The sequence below is a fragment of the Sceloporus undulatus genome, chromosome 1, assembly GCF_019175285.1.
Source record: "Sceloporus undulatus isolate JIND9_A2432 ecotype Alabama chromosome 1, SceUnd_v1.1, whole genome shotgun sequence".
Lineage (NCBI taxonomy): Eukaryota > Metazoa > Chordata > Lepidosauria > Squamata > Phrynosomatidae > Sceloporus > Sceloporus undulatus.
Window position 1 is genome coordinate 219,776,030 of NC_056522.1, and position 17,368 is coordinate 219,793,397.

Below are 17,368 nucleotides of genomic sequence, written 5' to 3' on the forward strand. Positions count from 1 at the left end.
TGCAAGTGGTGGGATCATTAGGTGAAAGTGACCATGTTCTCCTGGAGTTTGTTATACAGTGGAAAGGAGAAGCCAGGCATAGTCAGACATGCATTCTAGACTTTAGGAGAGCTGATTTCAGTAAACTTAGAGAAATACTGGGGGTGATCCCATGGTCAGGAATACTAAAAGAGAAGGGAGTTCAGGATGGATGGGAGTTTCTTAAAAGGGAAATACTGAAAGCACAATTTCAAACAGTTCCAATGAGGAAGAAAAATGGAAAGTGTCTCAAGAAACCAGGATGGATGACTAAGGAACTTTCAACTGAGCTAACTTTTAAACAAAACATGTATAAGAAATGGAAAAATGGGAAAATCACCAAACGGGAATTCAGACAAATAGCTAGCATGTGTAGGGGTAAAGTCAGACAAGCTGAAGCACAGAATGAACTCAGGCTTGCTAGAAAGGTTAAGAATAAGAAAAAAGGATGAGGACAGAATAGGGGAAATTCAGCAGAGAATAAGTAAAGAGATAGTACAGGAATATCAGGTTAATCAAAATGAATATAAGTCTCCAGGACCTGATGAACTACATCCAAGAGTATTAAAGGAACTGGCAAATGTAATACTCCCGGAGAACAGGAGAAGTCCCAGCAGACTGGAGGAGGCCAAACGTTGTCCCCAGTTCTGGGCACCACAATTCAAAAAGGACATTGAGAAACTGGAGCGTGTCCAAAGGAGGGCGACTAAAATGGTGAAGGGTCTGGAAACCATGTCCTATGAAGAACGACTTAGGGAGCTGGGGATGTTTAGCCTGGAGAAGTGAAGGTTAAGGGGTGATATGATAGCCTTGTTTAAATATTTGAAGGGATGTCATATTGAGGAGGGAGCAAGCTTGTTTTTTGCTGTTCCAGAGAACAGGACCCAGAACAATGGATGCAAGCTACAGGAGATGACAAGAGGTGTTACAAAACTCCTGATCTATCAGCTTTCTCTGGGTAGCCATTTTAACCATCCCCCACAATCCTGCAGAGCTTCAAGAGTCCTAGGAAGATAGATCCCCACCAGGTAAAGCTCCTCCACCAGCATCCCATCCCATAGGATCATCAGATCATGATTTCCACCTTTTGAATAAGATTTCAACATCATATGAAGACTTTTTTCCCCTTTTAAACACCTAGTCATAAAACACCATGTCTCGCGTGGGGGCCGGGACACCAGTGTACCTGGCAGCGGTGCTGGAGTACCTGTCGGCAGGTGTGCTGGAGCTGGCCGGGAATGCAGCATGTGACAACAAAAAGAGCCACATCGTACCCAGGCACCTCCAGCTGGCTGTCTACAACGATGAGGAGCTGGGCCGCCTCCTGGGCTGTGTCACCATCGCCCAGGGCGGCGTCCTCCCCAACCTCCCCGCTGCCCTCCTCCCCAACAAGGACCAGCATGCAGAAGCTGGTGCCATAGGGACCGGGAAGAAGAAGCAGCCGCCCAGCCACGCCTTGTAGGAGTACTGAGCAGATGGAGAGGAGGACCTTCCCAGAGGAAGAAGCCCAGCTAGGTCTCAATGGAGCGCTGAGCGACAGACGGAGAAGAGGACTGACCCCATGCCCCAGACAGAACTGGCCTCCTGTTTGTCTGTGATGCTCTGCTGCCTTCTATTTTGGCTTTTAACATTGTTGCTCTACTATTTACATTCTTAACTATATTGAAAGGCACTATATTGAAAATTTTAAATACAGGCTTTTGAATGCAAAATGTTAATATATTGCTTCCTTCACACAAATACACACTATATGCATCTATTCAAGTAGTAGAGGTTGATCAGAGTGCTTCAGCTGTTATTATAATAAATAGCAACATATCTACTGCAATATTAAACATTCTATTAAACTTCATCCAATCAGACAAACCACTTTTATTTCAGAATTCAGAATTTATTTCAAAATTCACAAAGAACTAGATACTAGTTGATACTGTCATCAGAAAAGTTGTAAAAAAATTTGGCCAGAATCCAGTATCACTTACTTAATTAAGTATAGAATTCAAATACATAGCTGTATTAGTCTGGAATATCAGTAAGCAAAGGGATCTTGTGGCACCTTTGAAACTAACTGTGCCTTTGAAGTTGTTAGCATAAGATTCTGTAGATTTGGTCTCCCTCATGAGATACATGAAGTAAAATGATGACCAGGAAGGACTTTTTAAAATCAGACTATATGAATAGTCATAGAAACACAAAACATGTGGGTATGGTGATGAGGTGACATGTTAAGATTTAAATATGGCCATTAAGGTATAAAGACAGGAGGAAAGATGTTGCCTAAGGCCAGGGTGTGTGTGTGTGTGTGTGTGTGTGTGTGTTCCTCTCAGTTTGTTCAGGGACCACTGCCCTGAAGTCAGGGGTGGAATGCCCAGGAAGACTGAAGTGTTCTGCAACTTGTTTTTGTGTATTCCCATTCCTAATGTCTGATTTATGTCCATTTATCCTCTGATGCAGAGACTGGCTGTTTGCCCAGTGTAGAGTGCTGAAGAGCATTGTTGACAGAGAATGGCATATATCATATTAGTTATGTATAGCTAACTAAACAATCTCTCCTGGCCCAACAACACCCCCCCCCCCCAATAAACCTGATGGAAATGCCATTCACTCATGCTTTGATTGCTGGTAGAATGAACCTCTTGGTAGAATGAACCCCTTGTAACTGTTTCCTGACAAAATAGGTTGCAGGTAATAGTGTTACAGTCAGGACTGTTCCTGAATATACAGCAGAAACATTACCCAGATTTACTCAACCATAACTGTTTTATACTCATGGTTGCTATTTAGTTGCAATTTTGATGCTACTGCCACAGTGGTAACTCCCCCCAACCTATTTTGTTGGGTATCAGTTGCTTGGGAAGAAGGAGATCCATTCTGTGACCAGAGCATGAGTGAATGATGTTTCCCATAAGGTCGGCCGGGGGGAGGGGTTGAATCAGGATAGGGTTTTTAGTCCAGTATACTTTGGGGCCATTCAGACTACACTTTACCCCAGATCAGAAATCGATTCTTTCACATGGAGTTCATATTGGCTCCTAATCTCCCACAAGCGAATCAGAGGCTTGCACAAACGTTTTATGGCAAATGCCCCTTAGCGCGGGTCATTTGCAATCAGGGCAAAAGCCGTCTCTTTTGAAAAAAAAGGGTTCTGCTGAATATGGACTTGCCCCCGATCATGATCGGGGAAAGCTCAGGGGAGGGACTTAGATCAGAGGGAGGGCAGTGGGCAGGGCATTCCTTCCCCTCATCAGGGCGAAGGAGAAGGAAGGAGCCAGAGGAAGGATGCAACAAAGGGGAATCTGACAGGAGGCAATTGACAGGGGGTAAAAAAGGGGTAACCGGGGTGACTGACGGGGTCAATTCAGGGCAGGTCAGAGGGCCAGAGCAAGCCAAGCCTCTGCTCTCCAGGAGGGACCTTTCCCCTTTGGTTTTGATTTTTTAAAATTATTTTTGGCAGTCTATGCGCATGTTTTTTGCTTCAGGTAGATATATACTAGATAGAACATGGCTAGCTGCTTGTTCACTTTCACTTTCATTTCCTCGCTTCCAGCAAAGGGGAAATGCTGCAAAGGGCACTTTGCAAGACTTTTTTTCCTTTGCAAATGAATGCTACAATGTGAATGTTACAATGTTTCTCTTTCCAATTTGGCAAATTGGCAAATTGATACACAGAATGCTTTTGCTAATGTGTCTAAGGAATTCAGGGGTAGCCTAGAAAAAGCAAAGAATGCATGGCATCGCATCCTTTTCTGGCATTCCAAGGTGATGAATTAATTAATTAATTAATTAATTATTGCATGTGTATGTGGTATTGTGGGGTGGAAAGGAGGGGGGATACAGGGTGCAGAGATGGCATTAGCTTGCATTTTGGGGCTGGAAATGGGGCCAAGGGCAGATCATAACCTGCACTGACCCAAATGCCCACAACACACACACACACACACACACACACACAGAGGAGGTTTTAAAATTTGACAAAATGTGCACATTCTGCCTCCTGGTTCTTTAAAAAAAAGGAGGGGGGAAGCACACTTCCGATGGGCCAATGAGTGCTGGAAATGTCACTTATGATGATCGCGGAACTGAAATTTGATTGGCAGCCAGGTGCCTTCATTTTAAACCTGATTTCTCCAAGAGGGCATTAGGGTTAAAATACCCGATTGGTAGTCAGCACTTGCTTCCGGGGGGATTTGGAGAGGGAGAAACCGAAGCTTCCCAGTTCCTTCCAGCGCAAAAGTGCCAGTGAGAATGGGGCCTTTATTGAGGCTGCATCTGCACTACAGAAATAATCCAGTTTAATATCACTTTAACTACCATGGTTCAGTGCTATGGAATTCTGAGAATTGTAGCTTTGTGAGATATTTAGCCTTCACTGTCAAAGCATTCTGGTGACACAACAAACTACAGTTCCCAGAATCCCATATCATTGAGCCATGGCAGTTAAAGTGGTGTCAACGTCGATTATTTCTGCACTGTGGATGCAGCCCATGTAGCTGATACAGGATTCTGGCCACTGTCCTTGAGTTTCAGTCACCTGTAGCATTCAGGGGGTTTTGATTTTGTTTTTCTTTTAAAAATAATGGATGGGACAAAAATTCTGCTATTCTTTTTGTGTTGGTTACATGTTTTGGGATTGAAGTTGTTATGAGCAATGCTATGAAAATTGTTTTATTTGTGTGTGTGTGTTCCCTTACTATGGCCCTGAATGTACTCTCACTGCAAGCAGCCGTGAGGCATATCCCACCTGGTCAGGTAACCAAGCTGCCATGGACCCAAAAGCGAGATTTGAAACAGAGATCAATCAAATAGTTTGGGAGTTGCAATAGGGAAGAATTCACACTTCCAGAAGACAGGAAGAGGGAGCTGATTTACAGAAGCAAATTAGGTGTTTCCTGCCCCCAAGCCAGAGAGGGCTAATTTACAACTCTATTACCCATCTTTGAAACCCTGTTTTAGTGACACTTTACCATGCAGATTTGGCCTTTGATGTATGATAGACAATCATTTTGCCTAGCCTATAAAGGACCTTAAATTTTCTTTGTCAGAAGAAGAAGGAAGGAGCTAGTATGGAGTGCAGGGGACCTCACGTCTCCCTGTATTTCAAATTAGTTCCACCTCATGCTGCCTTCCAAGAAGCAGGTGAGTTCTACATTCATCATGAGATCGCATCTTTGGAGCACCCATGTCTTTAGGTAACTATCCCTTAAGTGAAGCCTGTTCTATCACTCCATAGATTGCATGTGTGAATGTGTGTGTGCTTGCATGTGTGTAAGCATCTTTTTTTCCTTTAATAAAATACAATTCATCTGAAGAGTTCTGCCTGTATTCCTCTATTCCAGCAACCTCTGTATAAAAATGGGAAACGATTCCAAAAGGGTTGCTTAAAATTGAGCTAATAAAAATTCCCTTAGAGAGACCCATTGTTTTTCTTTTCTTCCTTTTTTATCTTTGCAAACAACTTTGATTACAATGGAAAACCAAAGTTCCACCGCATGAGAACATGTGTTTATTGATGTTGGATGTTCAGCTATGCTGGATGTAAAGTTCTACTGTCCTATTTAAAAGTTTATGATCTTTATTAGGTTGTATAAGGTAAGAGATGTGTTACATACTGTGGTTCCACTAAAATGTATATAATGTTACATAACTCAAGTGATCTGTTGGGAATGGAGAACCAGCATGTAGGACATTGGGGTGCAAAGGGTGACTGGAGGTGGCTGACAGGTAGGCACTGATACTGATACAGGTAGGCTTGGTGGTCAGGGAGGTAGTCAGAGGATGATTGTTGGTAGTAAAGGTTGTGGGGTCAGCACTGGTTTATTATTTTGGAATTTTGATTGTGGGAGTGGAGTTAGACTAGGAACATCAAGGTGGATAGGATAGGCATGAATATATCAGTATACATAGATTCTGTAATTTAAAAGAAAGAGACAAAAGATCTATATTGTAACCATATGCTGCTGAACACAAATTAAATCTGATTTTTCTGAAGCACATTTGTTAAAAATATATTAATAACTGTTTCACATCTACATATATCCTAAGGTATGCTTCAAATTTAGCCAGAGTCATAGTATCTATGATGGCAGCTAATACTAAGGAGGGAGAAAAACTTTACAGGGGTTTAAACTAATAGCTGTGAGCTCTATAGGGAGAACGGATTACAGGAGAGTTGAGCCTTGTCCTGGGATCTAAGCCAAATAGCTAAATTGTTATAGGAATATATAAAGGAATCCCTGACTTGCATTGCCATTCTGTTTGATGAAAAATGGAAATAAAAATCCTCTTTCTCCTAATAGAAAAGTGTTGGTGAAAAGTGAAGTTGCCACACTGGTATTCTCACTTGGGTGAGAAAATACAGCAGATTAAGATGCTTGGTGAAAGTTTTATTTGTCTTCATGAGAGTTAATTACTAACATACTTTATTTTAAAGTAAATTGGAGTGGTCAGTTTAGGACAGACTCTGCTTGAACACTAAGTGAATACAACATTTACTTGTATGGAGAAAAGGTTCCCCAATTGTTAACAGAGGTTTCTGGCAGCCATCCAGAAAAACATCCCAGTTTGGTTTTCTGAAATGTCAGAAGAGAGGATACATTTGCTCCTACCCTCTCCCAGCTTCTGTTGCTGTAGCAGAAGCAGTCTGCTATGGGATAAGTGGAATTTGAATTCTAAAATTCTTCCCCACAGACGAACTTGCATTTACTAGATCAGGCAATATCTACAAAAATTAAAATTCCCAAGAGACATGAAATAGTTCCAATTCCATTCTTTTCAGTGGATCAGATTGTTCTCCATATCCATGTGTTCTGTATCCATGGATTCAACCAACCATGGATTCACATTTCCCCCCAAAAAGCAAACCTTGTTTTTTGGGTGGTTTTTTATTCTTTATTTTTTGTCATTTTATATAAGGTACACCATATTACTACACCTTGTATACGAGGGGATGCTGAAAAGTTCTCACCCCAACTCACTTACCAAAATCTGAGCATAATTTTGTCACTGTATCTTGAAAGAGTGTTTTTCTGTATTGTAAATTTCCAATTTGCAGGAGCATACCTCTAATTTCTGAATTGTATTAGATCATTGATGGAACCATATTAACAAAAACAACTTCCTCTTCCTGTAGAAGAAAACTCCAAAGGAAATCCATGAGACCATGATGCAAACATTGAGCGACAAGTGTCTGTCATACTCAGTTGTGAAGAAGTAGTGTGCCAACTTACAATGTGCAGATTTTGAGACCCAAGATGCAGCTAAGTCTGGGAGGCCTTCAACAGTGTCAACGTCTGAAATTGTTGAGCCTGATTTTGGCATATTGGTGAACCTCACCAGACATTAGAGCAGTGATTCCCAAAGTGGGTGGTACACCCCCTGTAGGCAGTGAAAGGATCTAGGGGGTTGGTGAGGGGGAACTTGAGCAGTAGTGGGGTCATGAGGAAAAAAGGGGAAGCAGGGGAGCCTTCAATCAAAGTATTGTTACGCAAGAAAGACAAGGGGAAAACATCCTTTAGACCCATGGTGAGGATGAGGATTGTGTGAAGGTTTTTTTCAAGGTCCCTTAGATCCACTGCACAGCACTGGATCATGTGGTGGTGTCTCCCACAGTTTGCCTGCCCCCCTCCCCCCCCCCCCATACCCCCCCTCTCTTAGCTCTTTCACTAGTAGTGGTGGTTGGGAAACTCTCACGAGGCTTGGGTACAGGGCATCATTTCTGTGTCTTGGGAGTGGTGCCATTTTGGGACAGACTATAGAAAGGAGTTAGAGCACATGGCAGTGGGAGAGAAGTGATGGCAAAAAGGAGCTTTCAAATTGGGGACCCTGCTTAAATTCTGTGAGCTTTGCTGAGACTTGGCTAGCAGGTTGGAGTTGCACTGCTGCTCCTGTTTTCTTTTATCAGGTAGGGTGAGAAAAGAGGTAGCAGAAGAAACTATTTTTTAAAAAAAAATTTTTAGGAGAGAGGACACTTGAAGCTATGTGGGGAAGACATGTGTCTGGGGATCTTATCACACAGCTTTTATAACGTGACTTACTGCTCCTGAATTAAAGCCTAGTCCTATCGCATGGATTTTATCTCCCAATCTGCCATCTGAGTACAGCCCAGTTGCAGACCATATCCCTTAACATGCTTTGGCAGCCATTTTTCAAAGTCGGGAGCTTTCCGACTTTGAAAATGGCCACCAAAACACATTAAGGGACATGGGCTGCAGCCAGGCGGTACTCAGATGGTGGATTGGGAGACAAAAGCCATGCAAAAGGAACAGGATGCAGCCTGAATTTGGTTTTAATTTGGGAACAGTAAATCACATTATAAAGCTGTGCGATAAGCCCCTGGGAAAGGAATATCTGTGTTTGATTCTTGAATGGAGTGGCTCCTGTAGTTAAAATCTCTCCCTTTCCCTGTCCACACCTGTCTCCAGTCCAGTGCATGTGGTTTCTGAAAAACCCCTACACCCAAACCGACTGTACCCTTCTTGTCAAAGGATTGAGAGTTTCTCATTCCTGAGGAGAACCTTTTCCTTTGCACCTGGTCACCCTGGGAGCAGCAACCAAGCAGTGCTGAGCAGCAACTGAGAAGCCTCTCATCAACATTGGCCTTTGCCACAAGGCTGGCACAGATGAAAGGCTACTTAAACGTTGCTCAGCCAGCTGCTCGGCTGCTGTTCCCAGGGTGACTAGGTGCAAAGGAATCAGCAACTGAGTTTCCAATCAAGCAGCATCTGAGAAGCCTCTTGCAGGCACTGACCTTTGCTGCAAGGCCGGCACAGGATTTTTGCTCATTATTCACCCAGCTGCTTGGTTACTGCTCCCAAAGTGACTGGGTGCAAAGGGAGCAGAGACAAAGATTGGTTGTTTTGAATTTGCAGAATAAAAGACCTAATATCAAAAAATATGCACTGGGAGGTGGTAGGGTTGTCGCCCAAGAGGAAAGGGGGTAGTAGCCTGAAAAAGTATGGGGAACTACTGCACTAGAGATATCCCAGGAACACACACTGGGTTTATAACTCATGAGCAATTTGCTATGTGCAAGCAGTCAGCCAAGCAGGTGCCAATATGTTGGAATGCTGACCAAAAACTAAATTGAATGTATATATCCAAGTTGATTTTACAGCATTTTGAGTGATCTAGTGATAATTTTTTGGAATGAATCATCACTGTTCATGAAACATGGTTACATCACTATGACCTGGAGACTAAACAACAGTCCTTGCTGTGGCAGCAATCAGGTACTCCACAGCTGAAGAAATTAATGACTCAAAGGTCAGCAGGAAAGGTCATAGTTTTGAGAGATAAGAAAGGTATTTTGATGACTATCATTAGAAGAGCCAGCAGTTAATGCAGAATAGTACTCTAACTTGCTGTGTTAATTTAAGGAGGCATTGATGGAAAAGTGGTGAGGAAAGCTCTGGTTTTCTTCTTCTACAGGACAATTCACCTGATCACAGGTCTTGCAAGACGATGGATGTCTTGAATAATTTAGGGTTTGAGTGCCTAGGCCATGTACCCTACTCACCAGATGTTGCACAATCTTACAATTTTCAAACCTTTAAAAGCATTTGAAATAATTTTTTTTTGAATGATTCAAAGGTGACAGCAGCAGCAGAACAGCATTTCAGTGATCAGACATCAGATTTTTTTTTTTTTTTTTGGAAGGGTTAAAGAAACTTGAAAAACAATGTGCCAAGTGCATCAGTCTACAGAGTGAATATGTACACTTCATGGCTCTAGGTCATTCCTTTCTTAGGCTGAGAACTTTCCAGCACTTTCTTGTATAATAGGATTTGAGCATTCATAAATTTTAGTATCTATGGTGGGGCCTTGAATCAACCCGCAGCGGATATCAAGGGTTCACTGTATGTTTATGTATATACACATATATATTTGCATATGTATTAGGAATACTGTATATACTCATGTATAAGTCTAGAAATTTTAGTCTAAAAATTGAAGTCAAAAACCAGATTTGACTCAATGTTAGTACCGTACTTTAACTCTTATTTTTAAAAAGGTGCCACCTCCTGTTGAAAAGCAAAGGTATAATCTGCTCTGGAAGCACTGACCCTGCTATAGTCTCTCATCCATCCAGCTTTTAGGATGAACACAGTTATGCCTCCTGGAATTTTCTTAAATTCTTTGGCATTGTTTTCCTTTCTTTCATCTTTTAGGTCCTTTGTTACATGTTTTAAGTTTTACCTTCAACTTAAACATGGGTCATATCAAAATTCATAATTTTGGCCTCCAAACCTGCCCTCGACTTGCACATGAGGTCAACTTATAGTAGAGTATATACGGTATTCTTAACAGTGACCCTGGCATTAATCTTCCAAAAATCCAGTGAAAATGTTTAACCAAATGCAATTGTACAAGGTAATTTAAACCATCTTTGACAACGTAGCAAATTCACGTTCATCTTCTTGTTTTAATGGCCTATGTGATGCAATATCCTGTATGCATACAACTAATTAGATTTATAAACACACACACACAGAGGTATTTCTCACATGCACAGATGAAGTAGGTTGTGATTAAAAAAAACATATTTATCCCTACCTCTTACCTCACAGGCAATGTTCTGTCTCCTTTCCTTCTGTCCATTTCTCTCTGAGGAACAGGATACCAACGAAAGTTAAGTTTCCAGTTAAATCCTCCATAAGTCATGTCTGAGCCAGCCATATATTCAAAAGTGTCATCGCTGATCACATCAATAATGGGGCAAACAACAATTTTCCTATTAAATAAATAAATAAATAAATGTGCAAACACACACAGTTTCCACAGAAGGAATTTTCTTTAGCCCACAAATGTATATGAAAAGTTGCCAGCAATACTTTCCCAGAGCTTTCTTCAAAAACCAAGAATCACTTGACTGACAATCAATCATCTTTCTGCCTTTAGACAGAACTACTTACAATTTAGTAAGAGTGAAAAAAGAAGATAAAATAAAAGATATGTATCTCTGTGTGTGTATTTTACTTTTTCCCAGTTTAGGACAATCTGCTTCTCACAATTTTTAGCAGGGGTACTTAAAAATTTAAATTTACATTGAAGCTTCCAAACTCTAGTCCTCCAAGAGTTTTGGACTTCAGCTCCCAAAATCCCCAACCACTGGCTCAGTTGCTGAAACTGCTGGCAGTTGAAGTACCAAACACCTGAACAACTAGAGTTTCAAAACCACTGCTTTAACATCATTAATAAAATTCAGATGTAATCTCCTGACAACCAGAGCAAATAACACCACCATTCAAGTGCGGTAAGGACAACACTCTTCTAATAATTGCACCACTATATCTTGTAGACCTGTTCAGTGGGATGAAAGAAAAGGACAAATCTCATTGCTACCTTCCCACTCCCTTGCCTGGTGCTATATTGTTATAACTTTCAGTTATACTTTTCTCTAAAGAAGGATCAGTGCACATAGCCTGGCACTCCCAAAAAGGAGGCTCTTTCACAATACAACGTGCCCACAGATTGCCATATGAGGACTTGAGGTCACGTGGGTGGCAAGCCCTAATAAGGTAAATGGGGCATGCTCCATAGGGGCACACCCCATTCAAATGAATGGGGCTTGAGCATACGCGGGATGTGCCTTATGCAGGGGGGCGAAACGGATCCCCCACATAAGGTGAGGGTACACTATACACAGCTATAATACTATGATTCCACTGTAACAGCCATGGCTGCATCCCTCTCTCCATCTTAATTGCTACCACCTTTGCCTCAGAGGGAGAGAAGAAGAGGCAAGCACAGCTCCACCATGCCTAGGCCCAGAGGCAGATGAAAGGTTGGCCCTCCATTTTAAGTGCTATTACCCTAGTCTTGGAGTGATAGAAAAACCACAGTACAGTGTGCCCTTCTTTTACACGGGGGATCCATTCTGGACCCCCCTCCCCCGCGTAAAAGAAATAGCACATATGCTTGAACTCCATAACAAGTAATGGGGCTTGTGCTTGCAGCAGGGCAGGGCAGGGCGGTGTGAGCATGCTATGGGCACACGCACATTGTTTCTTCCGGCACACGGCACCGCTTCTTCCGGCGTATAATGCGCCCATGTATGACGTAGGCACACTGTATCTACAGGACTTAATCTCCTTCACCACTGTCATTCCCTTCTCCTTTTCTGTCATGATCTTTTAGATTGTAAACCTGAGGGCAGGAAACTTAAATCAGCAATCTGTAAACCACTCTGAGAGCCTTGGTGGCTGAAGAATGGGGGTAAAAATACTCTAGATAGATAGATAGAGGAATCTTTTGGTGGAATGCTATGAATAATATAAAATCCTCTGGTGATGCTCTAGGGGAGTTTCTTTACAGGAATTTTAAATGCCCCTCCTTAAATGACAACCCCTAGGATTCCATAGGATATTTAACTCAATTGGCAGTGAAATCAAAGTGCTATAACTGGGTAAAGTGTGTCCAGGATATGTTCAGAATCATCTAGCAGTAATGATCTTCATCCATTTAGGGATGCCTGCACTTTACAAGCAGATGTTCCCTACTGGTTAATAATAAATATTTTATGTATCATCCAGCTGTACTGGTTTAAACAGAAATGGGAGTATTTCTTTTTTTTTTTTTCCCTTCAAATTTAGCTACACCTGCTAGACAACAACCAGAAAGTCTAATAAGGTCAAACAAACTTGAGTAACTACATGTAAAAAATCCAGGTTATAAAATGGAAGGTCAAAATGCAGTGATCATGAGGAAAAGTCATTATTTACGTATTAGTTACTGGTTGCAAAAAACATTTTTGCAAGAGCATCATTCTTTCCTCTGATAGCTCCTTGATTCCCTAAAAAGAGGCTTGCTTGGGCCCTTCTCCTCCCTTTGTACTGGCAGGCAAAGACTTTTTTATTCAGATAGGCCTTTGGCTCACTGTTAATATGACAGAAAGGATATTTTAATGGGACTGTGCTTTTATCTTTTCTATTATATTCTAAATGGGTTTTATAAATTGCTTTAACTTTGTATTTTTCAAATAGAATTGTTTGTTTTCTAACTTTTCTTCTAAGAGGTCGCTGTTGCTGTTGTTTAGCTATAGCTTATTTTAAATGGGATGTTAGATGTCACATTCCTTTTGAATTTTCAATAAGTAATATAGACCTGCCTTGCTCCACCCACCATCATTCCTGTGCCTCAAAAGGCAATGGAGGGCTCAGGTGGAGGAGGGCTGCCGTGCTCTACCCACCATGATAATGAAGGCTTTACAATCAACAACAACATTAATTAATAGCCACTCATCTTTTAAATATAAAAAAATATATTTAATATCTCCGCTTCCTTCTGTTTTGATTGTTTAACTAATGGTTTTAATTAATTATTTTATATTTTGACCATGTTATATTTAGATATTTTGTCATACAGTCCGCCCTTCCTTTACACGGGGGATTCGTTCCGGACCCCCTCCCCCGGCATAAAGGGAATTCTGCCTATGCTTGAGCCCCATTTAAATGAATGTGGCTTGTGCACACGGTGGCACAGTGGCACACGCACACCACAGACGGGTGCACCATTACCCCTTATGGTGCATGCCACCCCTTTTCAGCGTATGCTGAAAGTCACGTAAGGCACGTCCACATATGACGTGGGCTCACTGTATATGTAAAGGGGGGGAAGATTTTTGTAATTTTGTAAACCACCTTGATCTTTTGGAAAGGTGGTATATAAATAAAATTTATTATTATTATAGTATTTAAAATATTCATCGTTTATTGGTTACAACACACTTTGACTACATATTTAAAATAAACAAATTACAGGTGAAAGAAATCTGTATAATATATTTTACAAAATTAACCAAAGAGGCTAAAGACACACATCTGTACTTTGGTTAGATCAGAAGAGAACCAAAGATGATTTGATCTTGAAGTGAGGCTTATATATTCAGCATGGAAGACAATCCCTACAGCTAAATCTTCAATACCATAAAATAAATGGCTTAAAAATAAGCAGGTTCTTCTAATTAAGGTTTTCCTCTCTGATGGGGCCATAACACAAAGTGTTGTACAGCACCAGCTCTTTATCCTTACCTGTCTTCCTTTATCCTTGCCAACAGGGGTTCCAGCCAACCCAAAGTGCATTCACAGTGTGCATCCAGGAAAGTGATGACTTGTCCTTTGGAAGCCGCTGCTCCTCGAAGCCGAGCTCGAATCAGTCCCGACCGCTGTTCCATCCTAATAATTTTTACTGGCACTTGCAAAGTTTTCACATAATTCTCTAATGGGACCTTCAGAAAATCTGCCAAATGCAATTAAGGAAGGAAAATACAACAAAGTGTTTGTTCAAATTAAATCCACAGGCCAAAAGAATAGAGAAAAAAATTGTGTAACTAAGATGCTTGGTGAAAGGGTAACCTTCCTTGAACATGCTTCAAAATGTATATGAAAAGGTCAGAGAATTCTGTGTGCAGGGAATAAAAAAAGTGGGAGATATTCTATGATTTCATATAATAGAAAAAGGGAAAAAAGTTGGCTCAGAAAAAGCAGAAATCTAAAAAGCACTGTGCAACAGCTGAATTGAATTATGAGCACTGATTTGCTTTATAAGTCCTTAAGAAAGAACCTTGATGTACTAGTGGAAAAACAAGAAATCAGCTAGAAGAGACTCCCCCCCCCCCAATTGTGTGTTCATGTTAAAAAGGTATCTTAACCCTAAACCTTGTGTTCTGCATATTGTAGGAAGAGTACTTGGAAAGGAAAACCTAAGATTCATTGGATACTCCTTCTAAAGTACAGTGGAAAAGGAAAGCCAAGCATAGTCAGATATGCATTCTAGACTTTAAGATAACTGATTTCAATAAATTTTGGAAAATACTGTCTGTGATCCTGTGCTCAAGAACACCAAAACACTATGATCCTAAAAAAGAAAAGAATTCATGATGGGTGGGAGTTTCTTAAAAGTGAGTAATTGAAGGCACAATTTTAAACAGTTCCAATAAGGAGAGAAAGTGGGAGGTATATGAAGAAACCAGGATTGATGTCTAAATAACTTTCAAGTGAAATCAGATTTAAAAGGGCCATGTACCACAGTATATTATTGTACATTAGATTTGAACATTATCTAATGTGCATTAGATTTAAGAGACATAGAAAAGGTAGGAAATCACCAAAGGGGAATTCAAATGAATAGAAAGAATGTGTAGGGGGAAAAGTCAGAAAAACTCCAGCTTACTATGAACCTTAAAAAATATTAAATAGGGTTATGTCCAGAGGAAAAGGAAGAACATGGAAATGGTAAGGCCACGATGTGGAAAAGATGGTGATATGCTAATAGGGGACAGAGAAAAGGCAGAACTATTCAACACCTTTTTTGCCTTGGTGTTCTCTGAAAAGTAGAACAGTGCTCAACCTGATGAAAATGGAGCAGATGATGCAGTAGGGAAAATGCAGCAGAGAACAGATAAAGAGGTAGTGCAAGCATACCTGGCTACTTTAAATTAATCCAGATCTCCAGTGCCAGATGAACTACATCCAAAGGTATTAAAAGAACTGGCAGAAGTAACCTCGGAACCACTGGCAATGATCTTTGAAGTGGGTGGGAGGGAGGTCCCAAGTAATGACTGCCCAGTCAGCCAGACAGCAATACTGGCAAATATTCCAGAGCAAATCATTAAAGAGACAGTCTGTAAGCACTTAGAAAAGAATGTCGTAATCACTAAAAGTCAATATAGGTTTCTCAAAAACAAGTCACGCCAGACTAATATTCTCTCTTTTTTGGATTGAGTTACAAGTTTGGTAGATGAAAGGAATGCTATGGATGTAGTTTACCTTGATTTTAGTAAGACTTTGACAAGTCTTTAGTAACAATGATAAGGTCTCCCAACTGATCTGTAAGAGTGCTGACTAATGTTTAGCTTAGGGAAGAGAAGGTTAAGAGATGACGTGACAGCCATGTTTAAATATTTTAAAGGATTTCATATGGAAGGAGGAGGAAGAAGCTTGTTTTCTGCTTAGACCAGGGCACGGGGCTGTGGATTCAAACTACAGGAAAAGGGATTCTACCAAACATTAGAAAGATCTTCCTGACAGTAAGAGCTGTTGGACAGTTGAATATGCTGCCACAGAGTGTGATGATGTCTCCTTTGGAGGTTTGTAAACAGAGGCTGGATGGCCATGTGTTGGGAGTGCTTTGACTGTGTATTCCTGCATGGCAGTGTGTGTGTGTGGACTGGATCACTGTTGTGACTGTCTAATTGTATAATTCTATAAGAAAGAGCTGTTCTCACAACTCAAAGAGTTTGTGATATTTTGATGGTGGGAAAGAGGCAGACCTTTTAAGATGAACATGAATAGTATGGTATGCTAAATCAATCCAAAACTGAAGAATAGCAGGAAGATGCTCCTGGACTTAGAACATCATCATTAGAACATGTATTTTTGTTGTTATTTATTGCTATTTTTGTTATTTATTGCTATTATTAATTGCTATCTTATTTTATTGTTATTGTTTAATGCACTGCTATGTTACGTTTGTTTTTCACTTCATGTTAATTGTTATTGCCTTGTATTATCCCCTCAGTTGTAAGCCCCCCGGATTCCCAGTGATTGGGCGGCATATAAATAAATCCTATTATTATTATTATTATCATCATCATCATTATCATCCTACCACTGATCAGTTAGAGAGCGCTTCATTATGTTCCCATATACACACTGTTCTGCAAACTAACTTCCCATGGTCTCAACTTCTCATTTTTTGGGTTGCAAGGAATTTGTTCTGCAATTAGAGCCTCTAGAGAATACAGGTTTTTTCCCTTCCCTCAAATCTGAGGAAGTTTATGCCACTAATGTCTTTGAAAACCTTTAAAAATAGCGAGAAAGATTTATCCACTGTGACTGGCTGCTGACATCACTTCCTTTAGGAGATCATATTACAATGAACCAGAAGAGAAATCAACTAGCAAAAGACTCCTCCTACCAAAATATAAAGTGTTGGATATGACTTTTACATGTCAGAATTTAATAATTAATAATTAAACAATTTCTAGCACACATTTATGACATGACTGATATAATAAGCAATTACAAGATTGAGATTTTCAGCTACCTTGTAAGAAAGACAAAAAAAGTCATTTTATCAAACATAATAAAAAGCAACATGCCCCTAGCAGATTTTTAAAAACCCATCAGTGATAAAAAAAATTTGCATTTTCAAACTCTTTCCTGATAAAAGGAGCTTATCGCACAGCCCCTTGGGACACTCCCAGTGTGGAAAGAAAGGGGGCAGGATGGGAAAGAATGGGGGCTATCACCCATTTTATCACACACCAGAATGCCGCCGCTGAAAGTTCCCATTCCATTCCCGATCCACCCCAGTGGAGGCAATTTTCAAGAATTATAGCATTCCTGAAAAT

The 17,368-nt window shown here is 40.6% G+C and overlaps 1 protein-coding gene across 4 annotated transcripts in view; it reads right to left on the minus strand.

The window, feature by feature from the left end:
* GALNT13 (polypeptide N-acetylgalactosaminyltransferase 13) overlaps positions 1 to 17,368 on the minus strand; it is a 268,667-nt gene that overhangs the window by 113,186 nt on the left and 138,113 nt on the right. For all 4 annotated transcript variants that reach the window (XR_006105156.1, XM_042480745.1, XM_042480727.1 and 1 more), the window contains exons 5-6: positions 14,046 to 14,253; positions 10,577 to 10,747 (exon numbers count right to left, since the gene is read on the minus strand). Coding sequence is in view for 3 of the 4 variants with exons in the window: in XM_042480745.1 (XP_042336679.1) it covers positions 10,577 to 10,747; positions 14,046 to 14,253 (379 nt within the window). In the remaining variant the exon portion in view is untranslated. The remainder of the gene's footprint in view (positions 1 to 10,576; positions 10,748 to 14,045; positions 14,254 to 17,368) is intronic.